The sequence below is a fragment of the Thermobia domestica genome, chromosome 12 (genome assembly GCF_964235325.1).
Source record: "Thermobia domestica chromosome 12, izTheDome1.hap1.1, whole genome shotgun sequence".
Lineage (NCBI taxonomy): Eukaryota > Metazoa > Arthropoda > Insecta > Zygentoma > Lepismatidae > Thermobia > Thermobia domestica.
Window position 1 is genome coordinate 75560683 of NC_137465.1, and position 26768 is coordinate 75587450.

A 26768-nucleotide genomic window follows, 5' to 3' on the forward strand; every position below is an offset into this window, starting at 1 on the left:
TATAATCACAAATGAGAACAAGGTTTACTTTAACTGGATGAAATTTTAATTCCTCTTTGATTTTGTTAATAGCAACTCTTCCACTTGTATCTAAAAATTTTATTGGGTCTTTATATCCTCCTGTGTTTTCAACTTTAACGGTTTGTAAGCGCTTCTTGAATGCTGTTTCTTCTAATTCTACTTTTATAGGTATACGTGCTGGTTTCGGTTCTTCAATTACTTCTTCTTTAAATGGGAATATATCTCTAATCTGTCTTCTGCTTTGTTCATCGTCATATTGTTTAAGAAGGTTTATTAGTTCTGCTTTTCTTAATCGAGAATATCTTTTGATTCCCTTTTCTTTACATTGTCGCCTTAACTCTACTACAGTAAATCTATTATAATAACTCATCTTATTTAATATATAGAAAATCTTTATACTCTTCAATTCTTACCTACACCAAAATTTTTTACTTCATTTTCATCCATTTTTTTTAACACATCGTTCAAACATCTGCATGTGCCTACATATGTTTAAACTGCGTGTTAGTCTAAAACTTTCATGGGAATAACCCATCAAAGTTACATATACACATATTAAAAATTAAAACATTTTTGTAAACTTACTCATCATCATCATCATCATAATCATCACTACCATATTTATATTCATCATCACTATTCAAATCAGATGTTTTTTGTTGCATTATTAATAATTCTTTTTCCTTTAACATTATTTGCTTCTCTAGTAGTGCTGCTAAGAGTTTAAGATCATGATGAATAAGTTTAAGTCTATCATGTAATAAATCAAATTCTTTCTCCATATTTATTATATAGAAAACCGACAAAAATGAAATAAATTTAAAATCTAAGAATAAAAAACGAATATGACTACTGCTAAGGAAATATTATCTTACAAACCTGTATTTGATTGTGTATGTAAATATTTAGATATTGGTGGTTATAATGATGAAGACAAAATAAATTTTAGCATCTCCATAGGTATGTTAGATCATTTGTTCAAGAAAGCCACTAAAGAAAACAACTCATTTCTTATACAAAACATTATCTATGCAAATGTTATGAATTTGTCAGATGAGATATTAGATTCACTGACTAATGAACAATGGTTATCTATAGGTTATGATGATTATGAGGAGGAATATAACTATGATCACATTACAGAAGATTTCATACGCAAATATCTGCAGAAAGTTAATTTGAGCGAAATATGTTTATGGAAAAAGTTATCGGAAGAGTTTATAAGAGAATTAGCTGATAAAGTTGATTGGGAGATTATTTCAGGAAGCCAAGACTTATCAGAAGACTTTATAAGAGAATTTGCAGATAGAGTTGATTGGAAAGAAGTATCGTATAATCAAAAGCTATCTGAAGAATTTATTAATGAGTTTATAGATAAAGTTGATTTTGATGCTATATCTTATGGAAGCAAACTCTCTGAAGCCTTTATACGAAAACATGCAGATAAAGTTTCTTGGGGACGCTTATCTGGAACTCAACATTTATCAGAAAACCTTATAAGAGATTACGCTGACAAAGTAGATTGGGAAATAATTTCAATATTTCAAAATTTAACAGAAGGATTTATTGCAGAGTTCAAAGACAAAGTTCATTGGCATAACATTTCAATTTTTCAACACCTCTCTGTAGAGTTTATATATTTATTTAGACATTATGTAGATTGGAGAGTTATAATAAGAAAATACCGTAATAATCCTGATTTAGGTAGTATATTGAATTTAGCATTCGATGTTACAGCAGATGGTTTGTTTAATGTTTAACTAATTAACTTTTATGATTATTATATCATAAAAGTTGTAGCCTTAATTATCTTTTATGATTATTATATCATAAAAGTTGTAACTTTAATTATTTAATATTAACATTAATTATCAGATAATAACCTATCATATAAACAATCAATTTCTTTAATCAATTCTTTTTCTGATAGTGGCGTCCAAAACTCATTACCCTTACCTTTACGAATATCTAGTTCTTGTTGCATTAGATTGAATAACTTAATACTGTTAGGATCTCTAAACTTTTCATATATTATTACATGATTCGGATATTTTTCTTCTGCTTCATTAAGAGGCTTATATAGACTTCTCTTTTGACATCTGATAGCATAATAAGGGAAAGGATCATTAGGTTTGTTCTTCTTATATATGATTAGACAATTATCTTTTGAAACATCATCAGTATATGGTGCTGCGATTGTTTTAAGATGATTTATTTCCTTTTCTTGTTTCTCATTGTTTATACGTAATTCATTCATTTGTTCTATTTCTTGTAGTCTTGTTTGAAATTGATCGTTGTTATCCTTATATTGTTTAAAGTCTTTAGAGAAATAGTCTTCTATAATATCATAACACCTGTCATAAAAATCTTGTGAAATCCAAAAAGCAATAGCAAGAAATATTTTCCTATAGACGTATGTTCCGGAAATAATAACATTTGTTTCTGTATCTCCTCCACCTTTTACTAGATACTTAGAGCGATTCCTCGTATATGAGGAGTCGGTTATTTTTTGATCGTAGTATCTTATCAACTCTTGCGATTCTTTGTTCCTTAACCAATTATCAAATCTTTTCCGACCATCTTGACACAGTTTAGTAGCATTGAAGTAACCAGTTTTTTTTATCTATAATCAACTTAAAATCACCAAACAGACCGTACCAGTAATCATCTTTAATCTGTTCATAGCAAATATCATTTAAACTATACGAATTATCCATAGTACTCATATTTATTATTTAAAAATAATTATTTATTTCATTTTTGATTAGCTTTTATGGAATAATAACCATAAAAGACAAACATTTATATTTACACTAAAACATTACTTTTATCTATCCAACTATTGTGCGAATCATCAAAACCTAGCCATTTAACATATACTTTATCACCTTTCCTTCTTAACACCTTTTCTACCAAGTATTCATCTTTATGTTTCGTCTTTAATAGTTCTGGTTCATAAAATCTACCTTGCACATCCTCTTCTTCTAAATCTTTAATTCTATAGGTAGGTGGATTGGATGGAATAACTTCACTAATAACAAATACTTCTGTTGACCAATTAGGTGTATATCCTTTCTCAAATAACCCTTTCGACTTACTTATACGAACATGATCACCTAATTTGTATTTGGGTTTAACACGCCTATATTCTTTTTGATACACTTTTTCCAATATTGTTCGCTCATTCTTCTTATTGACTTCTATAGGTTTTAAACCAATTGTTCTATGAATTTGATGATTATACTCTTTAACTAGTGTTGGTAATATCTCTATCCATTTGTAATTCCCTTGTGTTGTGAACCTTTTCCACATGTTCTGTTTAAGTGTTCGATTAAATTTCTGAACAACAGAAGCTTTCTTACCACTATAGGTTGAGTAATGATTAATCTTATTTTCATCCATTAACTTCTTAAATTCTTTATTATAAAACTCTTTTCCTTGATCAGTTTGTAAGTTACTAGGTTTTCTCGTTTTTAATATGGATTCGAATGCTTCTGTAACATTCTTCCCACTCTTATCTTTAACAGGAACAGCAAATGCATATTTTGAAAACACATCTATAATCGTTAGCAAATACTTATAACCTTTATTTAATTTAGAAACATCTTTTAATACTCCACTATCCATTTCAACAAGATCAGCTTGCCAAAGATCATCGATACCTTTTATAACTACGCTTAATCTGTCAAAGTTTTTTCTAGATGGTTTATGAATTTCTTCTATAATGTCTTCTCTAACACCTTTACCTTCTTCTAGTCAATCGGGCTTTTTAACGAATTGAGTTTTAGTAACACCACATACAGAACAAATACCTTTCTTTAGATATCTTCCATTCTTTGTTTGTTCAATTCTAATGGTATCTTTCCCCGTATCTGTCAATTTCTTACACTTAACACAATACATCATCATTATTTATTGTATAGAAAATCAACAAAAAAAATTTTTAAATTTATCATTACCTAAAAATTATACGTCTTTAGGAAAGCTCTCTTTCTATGTACATTACAACAAACAATAATTGACCTTCTTCCATAGCTGAATTTTTAGTTGGTTTAATCGTAATTATATCGTTCTTGTTAAAGTTAAAAGGTATATTTTCAATCAAAGTATCATTCAAATATATCTCTATAAAGTATTTATCCAAACTTAAATCCATGTGCATTATTTTCCCATTATAGAGAAATTTGTAACCATTAGAAAGATTAAATATTCTAAAGATTGGCTCCTTAACGTTTTTAGCTCTTAATCGATATAGTAGAGGTACAGTTTCTTTCTGCATAATCAATTTAGTAGTATCCATCCTAACCTTTTGAAAATCTTCTTTCTTGACGTATGTGTCTTGTAACGTTTCTAATGCATCTTCAAATCGTTTTCTATCGTTCTCTAATTGAGCTTCTATTGATCTAAGTTCACTTACGCTAACAACATCATTTAAATTCTCCAACAATTTTAATTTTTCTTCACTAATATCAACATTATCTTTTCTATCTTTAACATTACCAAATATATCCATACTCATTTATTATACAGAAAATGTCCATCCTAATTTTTCAAAACATTTCTTTAACATCTCTATTTGTTTAGATGAATGTTTAAAATCAATATCAACATGAACATCGTGCTTTTTCAACACATAATATAATACACATTTCAAGTTAATAAACAATACTCTTTTTGGATACAGTTCTTTAAAGGTTTTGTATAAGTTTTCGAAGTCGTCTATAAGTGTTTCTTCCATCTGTCGTAAGTTTAATGGTTTTTGATCGGTAAGGTGATAGTGTATTAAATAAACATCATCATAATATTTTGTGTATTTGTTTTTCTTTAATACTTTTAAAACATCTTTTGTTGATATTAAATCTTTTGATATATCTCTAAATTCATCATTTAAAACCTTGAACACCTCCTCAGATATAATTCTATACTGTAAAGCTTGTAAACGAGATAATTGTAACTTAAATCTTTTTATAGTATCATACCATGGTTTTCTTACACAAGCTCTCATTCCTTCACAAGTACTGTAAACAAAACCATTTGCTACAGAACAATCATCACAAATGTATGTACCCCTACCTTTTGTTAATGACTTACTACCACAACTACTGCATTTTAATGGTCTAGAACTATAATTTTTCAACATATCCTTTAAGGTAATTATTGGACGTAACTTTACCAACTCTTCTTCCGTATACAATAATTTAGGTATTAACATTCTCCAAAAATCAATAACATCATATACATTTTTTTATCTTTTAAGTCTATCTCGCTAACATACTTAAAATACTCATAAAAATTATATCTATCTAGTACATCTAGTTCATCCTCATGCTTCTCAAAATAATCTAAAAATCTATTGTGTATAGCTTCCATATTTATCTTAAAACAAAACTTTTATGAATATAAACCATAAAAGTACTTAAACTTAATAATATTTAATCATTTTTAATCATATACATAACATCACTAAAAGAATACCCTTGATTTAGAAGATTTAAAACCTTAACACAAAGATGACCACATATAACTGAATTAAAGTCTTGTATTCGTTCGTCATTGTAAAATAAGTTTTTGGTACCAAGATATTGTACTAGCTGCTTAGGAGGAACACCACCATAAGAATCGAACACGTACTTTATGTTGTTATCTTTCCAATAGCATATCCAATGAGTACCAATGTTTTCTGATTTATCAAAGTTAACTACACCACATTCATTTATATAGGGTTTTTGTGGAAGTTCATCACTCATAAATACACCTCTAAATTGTTTTATCTTTAATTCTTTAACCAACCTCTCTATATCGAAGTTGGTCAATGGTTTTAGTTTTTTGACTTCTTTGGTTTACCTGCCCCTTGCTTTTCTTCCATAGCCATATTGTGTCTTTTTTGTTCTTCAAGTTCTTGTTTATTCTTCTTAGCATCCAGTACAGTTTTAGTAATCGCTGCTGCACCACTTGCTAATGAGCCAACTGCTCCTAAAGCTGCTAAAATGGCTGGAATTGTAAAGATAAAACCACCCATATGCTCTTTCTTAATCTTTTTCATTTGTGCAGTAGTTAAAGTTAAATCCATTCCTTTACCTTCTTTAATTTTCTTAGATTTATCGTTAAGTTGTTTCTTTGTAATACATGATCAATATTTAAATCCTTTAGTTCGTTATAAGGAACACTAAACATACAACCTTTAATAGAACACATCTTCCTATTTATTTAAGAGAAAATCTTAGTTTGTAAAAATACAGTTGTTGTTGCTCCACCAAAATCAATTAAGGAATCATTCTCATCTTTTATCCTTATCTCAAAATTGTCAACCTTGTCTTTGGATATAGGGAAAAATAATGGATAAGTAGGCTCGTAAATGATGCTATGTTTAAACTCGGCATCTGTTTTAAATGATGCTATGATCCCTGTTTCTCTATGTGTGTATTCTGTATCTTTAACAAACATGCCATCTGCTATATTACAGTGAACATTTATAGTATCAAACGGATGAAACTTTGGCAACTTACTTCCAATATGTGTTTTGTTCTTCTCTAAAACTTCAAAAACATTAAACCCGAGGACAGTGCCTATACTCCCAATTGTAACATCATTACTATCAGTTTCAATTTTAACTCTATTTCTTAAATGATCTTCTGATAATGTTATGTTGATAGATTGAGATTTTAAATATTCATTAAGTGATTTTAAATTATATTGCCCTTCCGGTATAAAAACTTGTCTATTACCATATGAGAAACTGTTTTTTTCTGTTGTTATGTTTGGTGTCAGATATGTACTGTAAAACCCAACTAGTCCTATACTTAAATAGTTGCTACTGTTGTCTAATTCGTAATGGAGTTTCTTCTTTAAAACAGAAGTATCACTCGTTAACTTAAATACCTTAGCCATTTATTATATAATAAATGAATGAGTTTGATTTACCTAGAGATATTCCAAGAGAGAAAGTAATCAAGTTAATAGAAGATGTTATTCAAAAGTTAGAATACAGTTTAAAGAAGAAAAAGAGAAAACTACGAATTGTTAAATATGCATACTACACTTTGATCACGTTATCAGTCATACTTTCTGCAACAACTGGATTTATTAATATTTTTATACCTGTAACAATTTACTCAATATTAACAACGTCTCTTGCAACTGGAAGTGCTATAATAACAGGTTTGTCTTCTAAGTTAAACATAAGCAAAAGAAAAGACGAATATAAAACCATTGTCACTTGTATTAACTCATTTAAAGAACAGTTAGAGATGATAATAACATTAAATGGTGAAATGGATAACGAATATATAAAAGATACGTTGCTTAAGATCAGAGAACAACTTAAAGATATAAGATCATAAAAGAGTCGATTTTCTCTATAATAAATGAGTAAGAAAACTATTAATTGGGATGTAAAAGAGATGATAAAAGAAACAACAGTTAAGAAAAGAAATGGAGAGCTTATACCTGATGATATTCGTTGTCTTATCGTAGGTTCATCGGGGTGTGGTAAGACGTTTTTGTTATTTAATTTTTTATTACAGCCAGGTTGGTTAAACAATAATTACTTCTATATATATTCTAAAAGCATGAATCAGCCAAAGTATGAGCAGTTAAAAGATCGATTTGAAAAGGCAGAACTAAAGTTTAAGAAACAAATAGCAACGTTCTTAAGCGGTAATGATTCTATTGTACCTATTGATGAATGTGAAAAATACTCTGTAGTAGTGTTTGACGATTACATTTTGGAAAATCAAGATACTGTTAGAAATTACTTTACAAGAGGTAGGCATAGACATTTAGACTGTTTCTATCTTGCACAAACATATTCAAAAGTACCTAAACAGCTTATAAGAGATAACGTTAACTTCCTATGCATATTCAGACAAGATGATACTAATCTTAAACATGTGTATAATGAGTTTGTTGGAGGAGATATGTCTTATGATAAATTTAAAAAGATATGTTCAAAATGTTGGCAAGATGATTATGGTTTTATAGTAATTGATATGACAAGGAAGGTAAACAATGGTAAGTATAGGAACAAGATAAAACACTTCTTGAACGTTTGATGTTTATTGACGTTTATTTATGTTCTTTGACGTTTATTGACGTTTATTTATGTTCTTTGACGTTTATTAACGTTTATTTCTGTTCTTTGACGTTTATTGACGTTTGTTCGTTTTCTATATAATAAATGGATGAGAAAGATATTAATAAGAATATCAAGTTAAAGGAGTTCTTGATAAAGGGCTTCAAATCTTGGAAGAAAGAAAGAGCAGGTATATATGATAAATTTAAAACACAAGAGCAACCTGTAATTGATGCTATTCAAAACTTGGGAAGTGAGATCAAAGAAGTAGCAGAACAAAATAAAAATCTAATAACTGAACTTGTTCCAGTTGTACATAAGACAGTTTCAATAGATCCTAGTCTACTAGAAACACCTAAAAAGATAACTTATGATAGTTCCCCAAGTAGTAGTGATACGCCTATAACAGGAGAAATAAAACAAATGAGAAAACAAATTAAAGACAAAGTTGAAGGAGTAGAGCCTTTAACAACAGCACAATCATTTGGTAAGATTGCAACGAAATATTATAGTAAAAGAAATGATAGTGTGTTTGGAATAAGAACTGTAGAAGATGGAAAAATAATAAATAAGATACGAAATTCTGAAGTTAAAGTGAATGGTGATGATTTGATAATTAATGGTAAAACTTATAAGGGAACAGAAGGTCTATGGGAATTGTTAACGATGAATACTAATAAAAACATTGAAGATTATGATGATGATGATTTTGAACACTACAAGGAAATAATAATAGAATCAGATGCTGCCTTCCAAAAATATAATCGAGATAAAAAAGTAGCATCTAATAGAGGTTCTAAGTACATTAATATTATCAAGCCTATTTGGGATAATTATATTAAACCATCTTTACCTCCAACTCCTAAAAGGACTGGTGAAGGAATTAAACAATATACAGAGATACCTAAAGAATATATATGGATGGATGATGTGAGAAAGTTAATTGATCGGTTAATAGTTATAGATGGAGAAGAAAAGGCTGGTAATAATAACTTTTATAATGAGAAAGTAGGTATAGTGAGTATGATTAATAATAAGCTTTCACAATTTATTCCTAATGATCCAAAAGGTATAGGTTATTTGATTAAGATCTTAAATACATTACCACCACGATTCTGGAATGATAAGAAGCTTGGGAAAGGACTAATGAATAAGATTTTAAACATGAAAGGGATACCAGAGTTACATATTCCAGGTTTTAGATTTTGCGGGCCTTTTACGAAGCTTCAAGAAAGGTTAGAGAGAGGTGATGAAGGTATTAACCCATTAGATGAGGCTTGTAAAGAACACGATATATACTACAGAGATAATAAAGATACAGAGTCAAGACATATTGCAGATAAGGAACTAGAAAGTAAAGCATGGAAAAGAGCATTTAGTAGTGATGCGTCAATTGGTGAACGATTAGCTGCTTTTGGGGTTGGTACTGCTATGAATGCTAAGGTTAAGTTGGGATGGGGATTATAAGTTTTTAATTGTTATTATGTATGATTCTTTTATGGGTATATCCCATAAAAGCGTTGTTTCAAGATTTTCTTTATAATAAATGGATAGTGTTGAGAGTTACGAGTTACAAAGCTTTAAAGCTAACACAAGAACATTTAATAATTTGAATGAAGCTAACAAAGATATTGAGTTTGATTTCGACGTGGGGGATGGCTTTATACATCCACACAAAGCAGATTGTCATATGACTTTTGAAGTTGTTGGTGCATCAGTCGGAGGAACATTTGGTGCAAATGATACTATAAAACTTGTAGATAACTTCTTACCATTCTTCTTTTCTCAAATTGAGGTTAGAAAGCATGGTGTTGTTATAGATAAGATTGAGCTACCAGGAATAACATCTACAGCTATTGGAACATTAAAGATTTCCAAACCAGAAGTTGAATATCTAAAACAAGCAGGATTTGAAACAGATGATAAACTTGGTCTAAGAAAGGACTTTAGTGTTTTATATCCATTAAGATTAATTCCTGGCTTTTTAAGTGATTATAAAGAGGTTATGTGGAAAGGCGGATTGAGAATAACATTTACAAAAGCTAACAACAATAACGATGTCTTGTATAAATGGACTGGATCAGGAGCAGGTGCAGCAGCTCCTCATGATGGAAAAATAACAATAAAAAGTATGGAGATAAGAATGCCTATTGTTGAATACGAATCTAATTATGAAAACAAGTTAAAGTTGAATATTCTTAAAGAACCTAAAATCATGTTCTCATTCCATACTTATCAATGTGTTCAAAAGACTGTTGTAGGTTCTTTCTTGGAGTTTGATGTTACTACTCAATTTAATTCTAGACAATTTGATATGCCTGATTTTGTAATTGTAATGTTCCAAACTGATAGAAGTGGCAAACAAACAGCAGATGCAAGTAAGTTTGATCATTGTAAGGTAAAGAATATCTATCTTAAGAATGGAAGGAATGAGGTATTTCCAAAAGAATCAAGAAACTTAGATATTGCTAACAAGGATTATTTTAAGATGTACGAAGATTATACTGCATTTAAGAGAATAACATGTGGCAATATCGAAATGTACTATGATCCTAAAGAGTTTATAGATAACAGACCAATGTATGTGATTAATTGTAGTAAGAGGAAGAATGTATCGGTAAATGAGAGAACAAACATAAAGATTGTAGTAGACTTTGCAGAAGCTGTGGGTGCTAATGCAATATGTTATGCGATTTTAATTGGGCAAAAGAACTTTACATATGATCCTAAGAATGAGAAAGTAGTAGAAGAGTTTTAGATAGTTAAATGTATTTCCATAAACAAAATTGATAAAAAATGATTAAATATTTTTTGGTGAAGATAAAAATTGAAGAGTGTTCGTTGATTTTCTATATAATAAATACGATGTCGAGTCATATTGAGCTTTTAAATAAACTTGGAAGTCTTGAACAAAAACAAGTTATTGGATTAAGAGAATTAGAATTAAATACAGAATATAAGATTGTGAAAATGGAAAAGATTAAAACTAAGTTTGGGAAGAGTATTTTAGTTGAATGTGAAGAGTTTAAGGTATTTCTTCCACCTAGATTTACAAAACACTTATCAGATAAAATGATTGATGAGATCGTTAAAGATGGAATAAAAATCAAATACACTGGTTTAAAAGATAATTATCCAACTGTTGAGTTCTGTATGTAAATTTTATGTAAATTTTATGTATGTAAATGAGGATTGGTTTTATGAATTTCTCATAAAACGAACATTTTACTTATAATAAATAAACTATGGCTAATTATTTGAATAAGAAAAATGATGTTAAAGCATTGAGATTCCTTCGCATAGATGAGTTAGAAAAAGGTAAAGCGTACGAGATAACATTATGGAAATTGATTCAAACACAGCGTTATGGTCAAAGAGTTTTAGTACATTTAGATGAGAAATATAAGACGTTATTACCACAAAGATATAATGATGAAACTGAGCAAGTATTGAAAGATTTGAAAAAGTATAAGCTGCTTGTTAAGTATGAAGGTTTGAAAGATTTAGATAATGGTTATAAAATACATCAGTTTTACTTTAGAAATGAATCCAAAAAATAAAACTTGTAATTTTAAGTGTATAAGTGTTCATTATCAATATCCGAACTTGTAATTTTAAGTGTTTTTATAGTATCAGACTATAAAAAACTAAGACCTTTGGATATATAGAACACAATGTCATTTGAATTTTAAAGATACATATATAAATAAGGGGTTTATTTATGCTTTTTGTAATTATATCCTTAGAGTTATGCAATTTATAAGACATTCAATAGATAGGAAATTTATTTGTCTATTGAAATCGTTTGAATTTTGAAAATCGGTTAATAAACAACGGAGATATAACAAATTCGGAATATTATCCTTAGAGGTATGCAACCCACAATGCATTCAAAAAATTTCAATTGGTTTCTCTATCAATTACCGTTTGAATTTTGAAAATCGGTTATTTGACGATTTTATAGCAAGTTCAAAATTTCGGGATTTTTTACGGGTTTATTTTTGAGTTTTCGGGAAAATGTTATTCTTTAAAAAAGTCTTAGAATTTTATTTGACTTATGGTAGTATTTTTATTTTTTCGATTTGTTGAAATTTTGTGGAGATATTGAAAAAGGAAAAAGTATCCTGTGGGTTATGCAGCCATTTATGCATTTTAGAAAATTGGTTATGTTATTAGTATTCATTTGCCGTTTGAATTTTTGAAATCGGTTAATTAGGGACCGAGGAATTAAATAATAACGTTATTTGGGGGTGGGACTCCCCAGTGTTGCCAACTCATTTTTAACAATTATCATATTTATTAGTAATGGGGTGAATTCATCCCGCTTAATTTTTAAAGCGATATCTTGAAAAATTAAAATCCTGGAACGTTCCGAAAAAATATATTGGGTTGGATACACTGCATGGTAAAACATTAGTTTCGTTGGCGGGTTTATTTAAACAGTTTCTCGTTCATGCTAGCTAAGTAACACGGAAAGTTTTTTAATTTGCATAGTTGAAGTTGTCCGTTCAAAAATTTTCATGAGGAATAACCTTGAATCAAGAAATCGAAGACAGACACTCCGGCAAAGGTTTCATCTGGGTTAATGCTGGCGGAGTTAATGCTGGCGGAGTTGCTTATAAAAAGAAAGAAAACATGTTGCAGCTGCTATAAGACTCTATGTGTATGCATATATGTATGTTGGAATGAGGAGAAGGAAAGAGAATCGGATTGGATGGTCCTGTGCTGGTACTGGAATCGTTCAAATGAATCAGTGACAGATCACCTGTTCCGGAGTTGTATGTATTCATTCTTATTGAGTTTTTAAAGCTAATTATTAACGGATTTTCATGATTCAAGTGTCAAATGAAAGCTTATAAACTGGAGATTAAGATGCAATAAATATATTTTGTGTAGGATTCCATTGTAATATTTTAGATGTAAGTTTTTATGGTTTTAAATGTCATAAAAGCATATTCAATCGCACTTTGGGGTATCCCTCTGTGTTAAAGTCAGTGGCGGGTTCATAATTTTTTGGTAGTTAGGGGGTGGAAGGGGGCAAAGTGGGGCAGAACCTACATATGTACTCTACTGATTACCTTGCTCTTGTATTGTTACACGTTTTCTCGTACTACCTGGACGTCTAGCAGATTCTCCAGTTTCCCGATATCGCTTTACCCATCGCTGAGGCCCTTGTGGGAACTCAAACACTTACCGCTGCTTGTGCGACGCTGAAGCCGACATTTACGATGGCTAAAATGCGGTCTTTGAATTCTCATCCATTATCTACAACCAGAGGCGTCCGAACCGCCCGGTCAATATTTAGGGAAGTATCAATTAAAAATTTCACGACGTATTAAAAATAATAGAAATCAAGTAATGAATAACCACTCTCAGTTTTTCCGTGGAATCAATTATTGACAACGATGGAATAATAAAAGTAACATTCTACTTCCAAAGACCGTGTGTGCTGCTTTTGTTTTTCATCGATCACCCCTACCTCCCAATAGCTTTTTTCCTTCTTTCTTCCGCTTTCAACTACCATACAAACACTGTAGAGATAACATTCTGTCAAATAAACTAGGGTAAAATAACAGGAACATAAACAGTATTATTTCGTTTCCCCGTTGTCCTTCTCTGCTCCTCACCCAACCCTGTTGAGCTTAGTGTCCATCGAGTGAGTGACAACGAACAAATACATAAATGAACGAGAAAAAAAGAAACTTGATTTCTCGGCTCCCTAGAGTCAAGTATAGTCGAACGGAGCTCTTGCTTACTCCAAAAGTTTCTGTTCTTCTGTCCTGCACATTGTTTAGATTGATTAGAGAGCATCTGAATTCCAAAAAATGGAGAACACTAAAAAATTATAGATCCCCTTTGCTGGTGAAATACCTTCTTATTATTCCTAACGTCACTCATGGTGCATATTCCACGAACGAACGAGTACGAGAAAAAGGAAAAACCAAAGCAATAACAAGTACGTGTGTAATAGTATATATTTTCAGATTTTCCTTGACAGAACATTGTTCCAAACAATTACCGAAAAGTAATATCAGTGCTGAAGCTGAAGTCATGAGTAGACGAGGAGAAGTAACAAAGCATTAATTCCTTTCAGTCGAAACTTCTTCGTTCAAGTTTATGATAAAGTTTTGGAGAACGCAGAAAATTTGAGTCCTACATTACCACGGCAGAGAACTAACTACGGCACTTGATACGGCAAAATACGACACTGGTCATGTTTAGCATCGAAAGAATATTACGTGAAAAATACTTTGAAGCCTACGATTTGGTTTTAAACACCATGATCAGATGATTTGAGGACTGGATTTTCTCTGTGCTGTAGGATATTTAACAGTTGCTGATTAGTAATACTAATGGAAAATCTGTTCACATATCCCAACTTAATGGGATTAATCGAAATGTAATCAAAGGATATATTTTGGTTACTTGAAAACAAAGTTAAAGATGCTTTCCTCGCTTCACTGAACCAAAAACAAGTCTTTAAACATCATTGAAGGGGTTCAAGATCTCCTTGTCTTATTGAAATTTGAACCGAAAGAGATAACTCACGATTTGTTTCCGGAACTTAATAAGCTGAAATGTTTCACCTTACTGTTCTTATTCCCCATTGAAGACATTGACAGCTGGAATGTCATCAGGGATCATAACATCATGTACTGAAATAGACTATAACATATACCTCCATGTGACCTTCTAGTGGCTGTACTTCCAGAACCCTTTGAGCTTCGCACATAAAACTTCCCTGAAATATTGAGCACATTCAGTACCACGCTATCACATATATCTCGGGCAAACAACTCGATTCACCCAAACGTGCTTGTGAGTCTGTGGCAAAAGTTCTGATAGAAATAAGGACAATGAATTATGATTATTTTGTAGAACATTCCACTTTAAAATCAAGGAATTTCATTTTCCAGTTTGCTTAGTTGTGAAAATCATAGAGTATATCGCTATACTGTGTAAAGTATGTGCAATGTCGCTGATTTCTTATGTCAATCAGAAACAGAACTAAAAGGTAAATTACAATAGTAGTTTTCTATTAAGGGGGAAGTATAAATACTTTTATTTTAACAAATCTTTTGGCTTAGAATTTTTGTTCAGGTTCATCCCCTTCTCACTCAACCTTGGGTATGGAAATGGAAGAACATATTTATTTTTGATTGTTGATTACAGCAGATTTTAAACATCATTTGTCGGATCTAGGCCTGTGCGATATATCAATATATCGATATTGACACACATCGCATCTTAAATTTTCGATATCGATATTCGCAAGGGCGAGATATAGGTGGCCCCCTAGACTTGCAGTGGATGATGAAATAAAACTTACTTTTTACAATAATGTCTTCTAACTACAATTTTGTATCACTATAAATTGCAATGTAAATAAATCTACTTCCGAATTTACAATATTATATACTGTTATTTATTAACCGCCAGAATTTTTCTGTTCCAAAAAAAAAAATCAAGTGCTTCGAACTTTATAAGAATATATCATAAGAAAGTTTATCATGTTCCTCTCTCTATCTCTCTCTCTCTCTGAGATTTCCATCCATTTTGGCCTTTGGGACCGCTCATTAACAAAAAGTGCACACATGACGATTATACGCAGACATGCTCTTAGGCAGAGCCAGAGATTTTGAAAACGAAACGAGTTTTCAATAATAATAATAATAATAATAATAATAATAATAATAATAATAATAATAATAATAATAATAATAATAGGGTTTACAACTAGGGTCCCATCTCATTATCTTGCATGGAGGTCCGCAAGTCTGCTACGCCACTGGTGCCCCTTATTCTGTGTATGTTTCTCTTTCCGTTTCGCGTGGATGTTTGCTTTTGTGCTGTTAGGATTTTTTATTAAGACTTTTACATTATGTAACCTTCTTCTTTTTTACGAGATTTTTTTTAAAGGAGAGAAATTGCTTTCCTCTGGTATCTATTTCTTACCATTCATCTTTTTTGAACTGTTTATGTAAGATCATTTTGTAACTTTTTACGTCATCCATTGCTCTCACCATAATAATATCGTCATTCTTAACATTTTGTTTTATTCTCTTATTTGCAGTTTGCCACACTGATATATTTGTAACAAAATTGTGGTTTGGTCCAACACCTTTCTAAATCGCTACCATCCAACGACCCTGAATTTTGGGTTGCCCACTACTGCACAGAAGGGAGAATTCAAGGTGGGAATGTACTTTTGGAAGTCTTGAGATCTTGAGTTTTACTTTCCACGATTATGCCGGCAATCACCCTTGTCGTTATCATGGTCAATCTGCTTTTCGAGTATTTTTGTGTAATTCATCACAGACTGATATCAAGATCGCAATAAGAAGTTACAATTGAAATTTCTCTACCAATCAGAGAGAAACTCTCTAATTAAAAAAGCGGCAATGATGTGCAAACAGTGAATTCCAGTGGTTTCCCAGTATCTATCAGTGGAATGGTTTATAGGCATTGATATAATCGCTAATGATTTTGCTGCCTTGAGGGAAATGACGTCACTACAGCGATCCTGCTTGGACTGAGGACTACCTCAGACGGAGCTTATCACTCCGTACTAGTGAAATTGATTTTCGTTATAAAAAAGTCTTCCACATTACCTTTTACCTCCACCAGATGAGTATAATATTCTAACCACATAGGATAACAACAACAGCAGTAGAGGACAGATCAACTGTCAACAAATTACTATAGAAGGAAGACACTAGCACCAACATTGAGGTTGACCGAAGATCCACGAAAGTCCCATATAAAGAGGCTCATTGACATTAGTTTGCTTAGGGCTGATCATCCTCTCTTAGTTCTAGTGAAGCTTGAGAAAACATCACTCTTCTCTAGGTTAAAAGTTTGCCTTGAAACGCAAACTCTTTCTGATGGAATCTGAATAGAATAAGATTACTTCTATCATGCGTTTAATAACTTACAGCTGCTGAATTAAATACTGTTTGAACAAAATATGTAATTAACTTACCTGGAAACTTTCTGTATTAATTTCTTTTCCCTGAAATCGTGAACGCAATGGAGGATCCAAAGGGTTTCCAGTGTACTTCGGAACAGGAATTCCTAACGCGATTACACGGAAATTCTCACTCACTCTAACTAACTTCTGACGATCTAATTCCTGTCTTGTATATTTCTGTTAAAAGAGAAAGAAGTACTGAAAAAATGAAACTTCTAGAATCAACAAAAAGTGGTAAACAATTGAAATAAATAACTTTCGCGACTCATATATGAAACGCTTTGTAGCATTTCGCATAGTTTCAAAATAGAACATCCTTCAATATTCAAAAGTATTATTTAGAAGAATAAATTTCGTCACAAATCTTTATCTTAATAAATGAATTTTATTATAACTCTTTTCTGTTTAAAAAAAATGAGCATATGCGTAAGTTTCATGTCATCGTACATGAATGTTTACCCACACCAAAAGTGAAGATACAAACACAGAACAAGTAATCGCAAAATACAAACATGAAAGCCAGATGCAATAATCGTAGAGAGAGAAATTATTCGACAGTGCTGCTTTTGAAAGTTGCATCATCAATATCAAATGGCTGGAAGGCGTCCGAACTCAAAATTTGAACAGCAGCATATGAGGTACAACTAATTACAATTTCAGCGGGCTACAGCATGAGAAGTTTCAACAGCGTCTCCGGTTCATGTTACAGGTAGTACCGTGTCTAATGATCACCAACGATGATTGCGATATCGAACTGGGAGAATGCAAAAAATATATAAAAACTTTTATTTTAAAAATACACTGAATAGGATTTCATTCTCTCAAAGGCAAAGTTAGATACCGTTGAGAATATGCCATTAACATTAGAAAGACAAAGAGGAATTCTAAAAGTGTACTTCCTACGTTTATTTTTTAGTCTGGAGGCCAATTTTAGGAAAGAGCTTCAAAATCACATTTGCTAGCATGTTTTGTTAAAAGCAGGAAATCAGTTTTTTTTTTTCATAAAAGTGTTCTTTTGGAAACGTATTAGGGTGGATGTCAATGAAAAGTTCATCTAATTATTTTAAATGACGTCATAAGATCAAACACCTACTCGACAGAGGAGAATTTTGCATACGACCGTTTAATTTTAAAACAAGTTGAGGAAATGAGGCCATATCTTGCGTACAGGTAACAGTTATAGAGCCAAATTTGATAGGATGTAGTACTACTATGGCAACCATTCTGAAGTCCGCCATCTTGGATTCAGGTTTAAAATTTTAAATGAGAAGGGGGTCGTGTGATACATCGTTTTAGGATGGCGTTTCACCACAAATAAAAATAGAACTTCGTTTTCGAGCTAACTTTATTTCTGTAACAGTTATTGCTTGTAAAATGGTATTCTCATCCTACAGGATGAGTTCAAAAGGACTGTTTCAACAAAAACATACATTTCTACTACAAGGATAAGTGAGCTCTACTCTTGCAGAAGTTTCTAGTCTGCACAGGAGAGGTCCTGGTTAGCTGAATGTTTTATTTGATTTGGGTCTGCTTCAAAATGTTCCAGTGCCACTTGGCTTAGAAATTTGGAAGTCGGTTTCTTCTTCATTTTACCATCCTTTAGCCCAAACATCCCTGGCCGAATGAGTAAAGATTTTGACCTGCCTGGTTGAAACTCAATAATAGAGGCTTCTTCAAATGGCATACTTCGTCTAAAAACAGTAGTCTGAGAGGCGTGGAAAGTACCTTTGTCACCAAGAGTTTCTTCATTATTGTCAATGTTGTCATTTGCATATACGATACATCCAGGAAATTTAGCTATATAAAGTTAACTGGTACAAAAACTTCACCATTGTAATAACAGCACTTAATTGCTTTATTCGCTATTGTTGTATCTATCCTCAAGACTAATTCGTAGCTTATGCTGTGTCCAGCTGCATGAAGTAACTATATTAAGTCTTTTAGGCGTGTGGCCTGATGTACAGCTACTCCAATTCCAATATGTTTGTAACCACTAGAACTCAAAAACACTATATCTTGAGCAATGCTAAAAAGCTTTTGTTGAAGATTTCATCACATACATCCTCAAATTCACCATCCGTCTCTCCGAGACAAAGAAGTTGCAAAAGCAGGTAAAGGCAGTTACGAGTAATTGATTCGACATGTTACTGATCAATACCACCAATGATATTATGGCTTAGAGACTCTCTTATGTCGACTTGATCTTCAGAGCAACACAGTAGAGCCAACTAAGTTCTTCGCAATTACTATTAATCATGTTATTCCACTGAGTATTACTTTGTCAATTTTCCCTTGACCAAGTGAGTTTGCAGTGGACAACATCGTGTCCGTGGATTTTCACGGGGCACTCCCGTTCCCTCCCACTTTCTCGTTCCACCAATTCTTCCATCATCATTTACTTGCTTTAATCATCGTTTCACTTAGCCTAAAGAAAGTTTTTTGAAAAAATATACGCCAATAATAGGAGTCGTATAATTTATTTATTTCAACTTCATTTACAGGTCAATATTTTACTACATTTTCGACACGCACAGATGGTCTTAGAAAGTGTTTTCGGCACGCAAATGCCACTTTCCTTTCGAAGATTTCCCTCTCTTTTAAGGGTAAGTAATTTTAACATGTTTGATTTTAGGTACTGTATCAAAATAGCATTAAATAGGGTTGATATGTCTAAAACAAAATGTTTAAAGCAAGTGTTTAAAACATGTTTAAAACGAGGGCTGTTGTTTTATTCAGTTTGTTTTAAACGTTTTAAACAAATTGTTTTAAACGTGTTTTTTATTATGGTAGTTGAACATGTTTAAAACAACTAAAATATCAGATTGAGTAAGTTAATTTAATTTTCTAACAAACAACCCATCCTCCGCAGGATTTGTGCATGGAGTAAATTACAAGCAGAGTTATATTCTTATTATAACAGCAATTACTGAACGAAATTCTGCACATCAATGTGCGTATAACTAAACCAACAGAAATTCAAATGAAGTATTTCAACATTTCTTAATTTCCAAGAATAACGGAGGTTAAACACACTATACACTATTCTAAGATACAAATTCACAAATCCAAAACTTGGGTATTTTTTGATCACTATAATTTCCACAATAATGAAGAGTTCTCACATCATAAGCTAGAAGAAATGCTCTGACAAATACAATACAACTCATAGAAAAGAGCAGTGACTAGCCTACAAGAAGCAAATGACATACTTTAACTAAACAGTTTTCAAGATACATCTCTATCTGCAACATGGGTAGCTAATAATGATTAATGTCTACGCCATAACCACACAATTAACTCTAGACGCCCACCAGGGATTTTAACAAAATGGTAGACTCTCACGTTCGGGGCTCTGATGACCCCCTAATTATCACAGAGTCATGAGTTATACACCATTGGAAAGCTTATGGACCACAAATTCCAATGAGGTAACATTCGTGAAATTCTCGCCATATTCGTAGAAAAAGAACAGACATAAAAATCATTAAAAATATAAAAATATTGACTTTGCGGGCTCCTGGCAACCCTTACAGTCACCCTACGCTGACAAAATGATGAATGTGTAGGCCACATACTTGTGACAATAATATAAGAAATGGTAGCCATTGCTGCCATTGCGTAATGAATTCGTTGTATGTAGGAAATATTTTCAAAAAAAAAAAAAAAAAATATGCGCAGAAAATATTCATTGAATTAGACATTCTCTCCCCTCCCCCACTATAGTACCATGTCCATATGCAAATCATTTTTGCTGCACACATCATGTATACGAACAAGAATTATGCTTCTAGACCACTTCAGTGAAATATATCTTGTGTTATATGGGACCGTCCAGAAAATAAATGTAAATTAACCAAATTTGACCCCCTCTTCCTCTATAAACAACAAGTACATATACAGGTTACTATCATTAGGGGACTACCTCATTGCTTCACATACAAATTTTTATGAATGTACCACAAAGGGGAGAGGAATACCTGCCAAAACCTGATGAAAAACATTTTATGAAAAATTAAAAAACGAACTTCATCTTCCCTTTCTCGGCAATACATACGTACCCCCTATATACATAAAATGCTACTGACGGAAAGCTTCATCCCTCAAAAATACTTTGGTACCAAATCATCTTTCTAGTTTAATTAAAGGCTGAGCTATTGATGTTTGTTGTAAAAATAAATGCAATTTACGCCAAAAAACTTAAACTCCAAAAATTGGGTAACTTTGCCCCTCCCTGCTCCCCACATAAGCAAGAAGTACAAATACACGATATTACCATGTAGTGGCCTTCTTCATTGCTTCACGTAACAATTTTTATGAATCTATCCCCAAGAGGGGGAATGGCCCCCCGAAAATCTTTTGAAAAAAAAAAAACACGATATTTACCCTCCTACCCTATACATAAAATGCACACCAGCAAACCTGCATCTTTCAGGAATAAATTGGTACCAAAACCATCTCCCAGCCTTAATTTGAGGTTTAAGACTGAGCCATTGACGTTTAAAGCCCTGACACAGCAGCTGCGTCAATGGGCGTTTAAAGATTAAGAATGCAGACGACCAGTAGAACGTAACACAAAGAAACTAAACTACATATTCCGTGAACGGAGATCGGGAAAATCCTGATTTCTTTCGCCGGAATTGAACATTTGGGCGGATCGAGATTAGGGAAGTTCCCGAAATTTGATCTAGCGGTTGAATATAAATGGCAAGCAATACCTAAGAGTGTAAAAATGTAATATATATGCCTATTTAGATTATTGTTTTAAACAAAATAAACATTTTAAACATTTTTTTTTGTTTTAAACAAAGTACTTTGTTTTAAACGTTTAAAACGTTTTAAACAAAAAACATGTTTTAAACATAAAAAACGTTCTTTTTGTCTTTTTTTTTTAAAAAAAACATGTTTTTTCAACCCTGGCATTAAATCAGTATACAATTGAAATATTTTGTAATATTCCTCACATGACTGTATTTACTAACAACCAACATGTGCACATATTTATAAAAATATGTATAAGCCCATACGAATTACTACAATAACAGACAATGGGAACACCAGCGATATCACTGTTCATGCACTGAGAAAAAAATTGTATGTGGCGTACATAAAATCGTACGTTACATTTGTAAATCCTGTAGTATTTGGACTTAATACTGCTGAAAACGCATGTTTTATAATACTCTGTATAAGTGTTCCATCTATACGTACTTTCCGTATGAAACAATATAGGCGGTCAGAATCTCGCATACAAATGGACGTATATAACATATAGTTGACAAAGGTAACATATATACATGTATGTAATATAAGGAAGACTGTTAGATATCAGACATCCTGAAATGGCATGATATAACATCTAAGGTAGTGCCTTTGTAGCGTATGGATAACGTATGCTCCGTACTGATTTCTGTAGTAAGCAAGAGGATTTCGTATATTTGTATAATATACCGCTGTACGGAGAAGGCATTTTTTTCAGTCTGTAGTGACGAAGGAACACCTATGCCACTGTCACACTAGAGCAGCTTAAAACCAGGAGGACGACACTAAGTGCTATCAGTTTTTGGCTGACCACCTCTAATCCTTTAGCTTGCTTGGAGTTTTAGCAGCTACCTAACGCAAAGCCTTTAGCTTGCTCGGCGACCTCCTTTCCTGCCCACTTAGTTTGCTCGGAACTCTGTGGGACTCTTAACCTCAGCCATCCAGCTTACGTGGAGGCTTTCAAAACCCCCTCTGCTTGCATGGAGCATTTCTGATCTAAATTCGCTTTATCTAGCTTGCTCGGAGCTCTATGGAGAGCTTTCCCTAGGCTACTCTGCCTTAGGTTTCCTCTCTTTACCAGGTATTAGTGAACTATTTATATTAGAGTGACTATGTATTACACCATTTATAATAAGGAGATTTTTATAATAAAATTGGGCAGTGGAAGAAACGTTCCCATGTATAATTTACCTCTACCTATACATGTATAAGCAGAACTTTACACTATCAATATATGTACCTCACTAATGAAAGAAAATATAAAATACTCTAACGGTTTTTCGTTAACTCAATCCGTATTCGTTTTCAGTAAAAAAAAATATATATATATATGTTAAATTCATAAATCCAGAAGTAGTAGAAAATGTGCTTGGGTTTTATATTGGCCTGACGTACGAGGCTTTCTTAATTATGTTACATTTGTTACAATTCGGAACATTTCTGTATTACGAGACACCTGGTGATCACATCTGATCATGACCTTTTGCATGATATCTGAACACCAAGGAACCGTTGAGTTGCTAGATTGCTGTTACAAGCTACAGCGTCATTTCAGATTTTGCCAGGAAGGGGGGTAAGATTCTTCATGAACATAAGTTTCACGTCTTTTATTGGTATATTAGTTTACAATTTATTAAGAAGAAAGGGCTTCTCAAGCTCGGGGGGGGGGAATTGTTCCCTCCTGCAGCCCCAAATGATGCACATACTTGCAGAACTAAAGGAACGAAGAAGGAACGCGGAAATAGAAAGCGCGTGAGGATAGTCTTTCTACGTGTATATTAGGGATGGCCACAAAGTTCGGTTCCGGGAGAAACCGGTTTTTGCAGATTCCGTTTTCAGACCCGATTTCAGACCTAGATCCGAAATTGCCACACACACCCCTCCGAAAACCCATAAATAAGGCACAAAGTTGACCTTCAAAACGCTTGTTCCCTTTCCGCCCAGACCAGCTTGTGCCCTCCAGAAAAAAAATTTGGTCCACCAGTGGCAGTTCGCCAGTTTGCATGTTTAGCCAATGAGTTTCCAAGTTGCCCAGTTTGTTTAGCGAAACGAGACAAACGACCGCCGCTTGCCTGTCGCTTCCACCGCTTCATCTAGCACACTGTTCACAGCTTCCCAGCAGCTCCGGTCTAGCAGTTGCACCTTGAGAAAATAACGACAAATTTGTAATACAGGGCGTTGCACGAAAATGTTTATAGTACATTACACCTGAAATAGCCGGGTGGAAAACCAGTTTATTCAGCCTTACGAATAATTGAACATAACAAATAGCCATGGAAAAATATGTAGACAATGTTTAAATCTTTGCAGGATTTCCCTCTCCCGAAAAGAGGGATGGCGGACTCAGAAATTTCAAATGGAAAGGAGGGTCAAGTGAAAACTGGCAAACGTCACTAGAACTCATCAATACACCAACAACTTCCACTTCAAATATTTTTTCTCGGTTCAACCGTTTCCAAGTGCTGGATCTGTGAGGGTTCCACAAAATCCGTAGGGATAATTCATCCTTTATATCGAAATTTTCATGCAACCTCCCCTTCATTAAGGCTATCTGAAACTGTCGAAAACACGGTTGAAACTGTGTTGACATTATAAATAAATTCTCTCAGAGTCAGAGATACACACTAAAATTAATATTTTTTTTTTAATTTGCCGCGGTTGGTCTGAAAAAGAAAAGTTTCAAGTAAAAGTCGTTTCTATTGTTGAGTGTTGCTCATTTTTGCCAGTTTTGAGTCACACTTTTAACCTACCTTTCCATTTCAAATTTATGAGATCCCCTCCACCCTCCGTTTTTTTTAGGGGGCAGGTCCTGTAAAACTTTAAATCTTGCTACTAAATTTCCCCCATGGCTATTTGCTGTGTTTAATTATTTGAGAGGCTAAATTTCAAACGGTTTCCGCAGTATTACAGGTGTAAACGTTTTCGTGGAATGCCATGTAAAAAGTGTTAATCACATTTTGCATGAGATGCCTTGTACCAGGAATCACACCCGTACTCAGACATTTCCGCGGGTTTTCAGTGGGAGGGGGAAAGAGGAAAGCGATTTTTAATTCACTATATATAACATGTAGTTCCTTATTAATAAGCCAACCTTTATGTTCCACGCCCTTTCATTGGTCACAACTAATATTTTAATAAATTGGAGATCAGTAATTACAGAAATCTCGAATTTTTAGCCTACTTGGAAGAGTGCATGCACTTGCATGTATTTCAGGAAGGACAAGGTCACCGTTTGTCTTCTACGTCATGTGATTTATCACTGAAAATCTGATATAATTTAATGAACCAGTGATCCCGAAGTTTCTAAATGACAGTGCAATATTATTATGATTAATACATTTTTCTGATGCCTTTGAACAATGGTCACGGGTCGGATTACACATGTTCCATTTTTGTGCATTTTCTTCTCATCTTTGAATTTTTGCAAGGACAGAAAAGAAACTCGGTCTCATTAGATATTTGCTTATATGTCCCACAAGGAATATGGAGCACCGACAGACAATATAAGTCGGGCTCAGTTGTGTTGTGAGTGACTTCACATTATAAACATTATACCCTTCGCAATGTGGCGTCGTATTTTTAAGAAAAAAAGATACTGGCCTCTCGAGTCGAGTCCATATTCGAGAAGGGTTGATCAGTTGAGTTCACACGTTCCTCTTTACGATACGATTTCGTACATAAATTCAGAACAGGTCCCAGAACCGGATCTTAGAAACCAGTTCCAGACCTGGACCCCACAACCCGGTTCCGGAACAAGATCTTCTAGATCCGTTCAGAGCCGAAAACCAGTTCTGGTCATCCTTAGTGTATACAGCATGCGTTGTCCGCAATATAACATTATACAGTGTGTCCGTAAAGTTGCGGAACCCAAATTTTGATTGCGTATATCTTTTGAACCAAGAATGATAAAGACCTGAAACTTGAAACAAATGGAAACGTGGATTAAGAATCAGCAAACTCCGCTGAAATACCCCAAAAATAAATGCAGACTGCTAGCCAATGACGTGGCCATCCACCACACAATTTCGTAGCTATTTTGAGGCTATAGAAATGTAGTTTTGTTTTAATAATATGATTTTCATAAGCTTGCGTCCCCCATTCATGGAACAGGTCTCACATCAATTAATCCTACTCTTGTTGTGGACAGCGAAGAGCGCTATGGAGCCAAAGCAAGATGAAGAATGAAAGATATTCTCCATTTTTCCCTCCCCTTTGTTACTTATGCTCGAATAACGTTAGTGCCTCAACTAAAATTTGTGTTATGTCTTGTACCTACCGAAATTAAATAACCAATAATTTTCTTACAGACAGCTATTTTCGTTACGTTACAGTCACGTTACGTTATCCATCCCTGTTTTAAAGTATTTTCATATCCACAGGGTAATCACGTGTTCAACTTACGCAGCGCCAAAGTTCTTTTCTATTAATCAGCGGCTTTCTATGATGTTACATAGCACTAAGGTCAATCACCTACCCCCGCCAGCTTTCACTTCCGCCTATCCATCCAGGTTCCAAAGTTCTTTTTTATTAGTCGACGATTTTCTCTAATGTCTACTCGCCGCGGCACCAAAGTTGTTGGGTAACGCGTCACCGACTTTTTCTGATGTCACACAGTAATAAGGTCAATACCCTACACTACCGGCTTTCACTTCCGCCTACCCATCGGGGTTCCAAAAGCGCGCGAAAACATCAGTTATTCTCCAGACCTCGGCCAAGAGGGATGTGCAAAGACCATACTCTGTATATGCACCAGTATATGTACTCCCTACACGACGTCATTAAGGTTATTACAAACGAGCTTTTAACATAATCACAATCAAAGATTGTTCATTGAGTAAATTACGAGAGACTAAAAGAACAAAGCACGAATAGATCTGGAATATGCTTTCCCCTGCATTATTTGCGGAATGCTGTTTTTTGCGTATACTTGACTCCACACCTCTTCCA

The 26768-nt window shown here is 33.2% G+C and overlaps 1 protein-coding gene across 3 annotated transcripts in view; it reads right to left on the reverse strand.

Annotated features, from left to right (window-relative positions):
- Positions 1-26768, reverse strand: part of c12.2 (von Willebrand factor A domain-containing protein c12.2) — a 1756568-nt gene that overhangs the window by 1175481 nt on the left and 554319 nt on the right. For all 3 annotated transcript variants that reach the window (XM_081733805.1, XM_081733806.1, XM_081733807.1), the window contains exon 6: positions 17076-17240. In XM_081733805.1, the coding sequence (XP_081589931.1) occupies positions 17076-17240 (165 nt within the window). The remainder of the gene's footprint in view (positions 1-17075; positions 17241-26768) is intronic.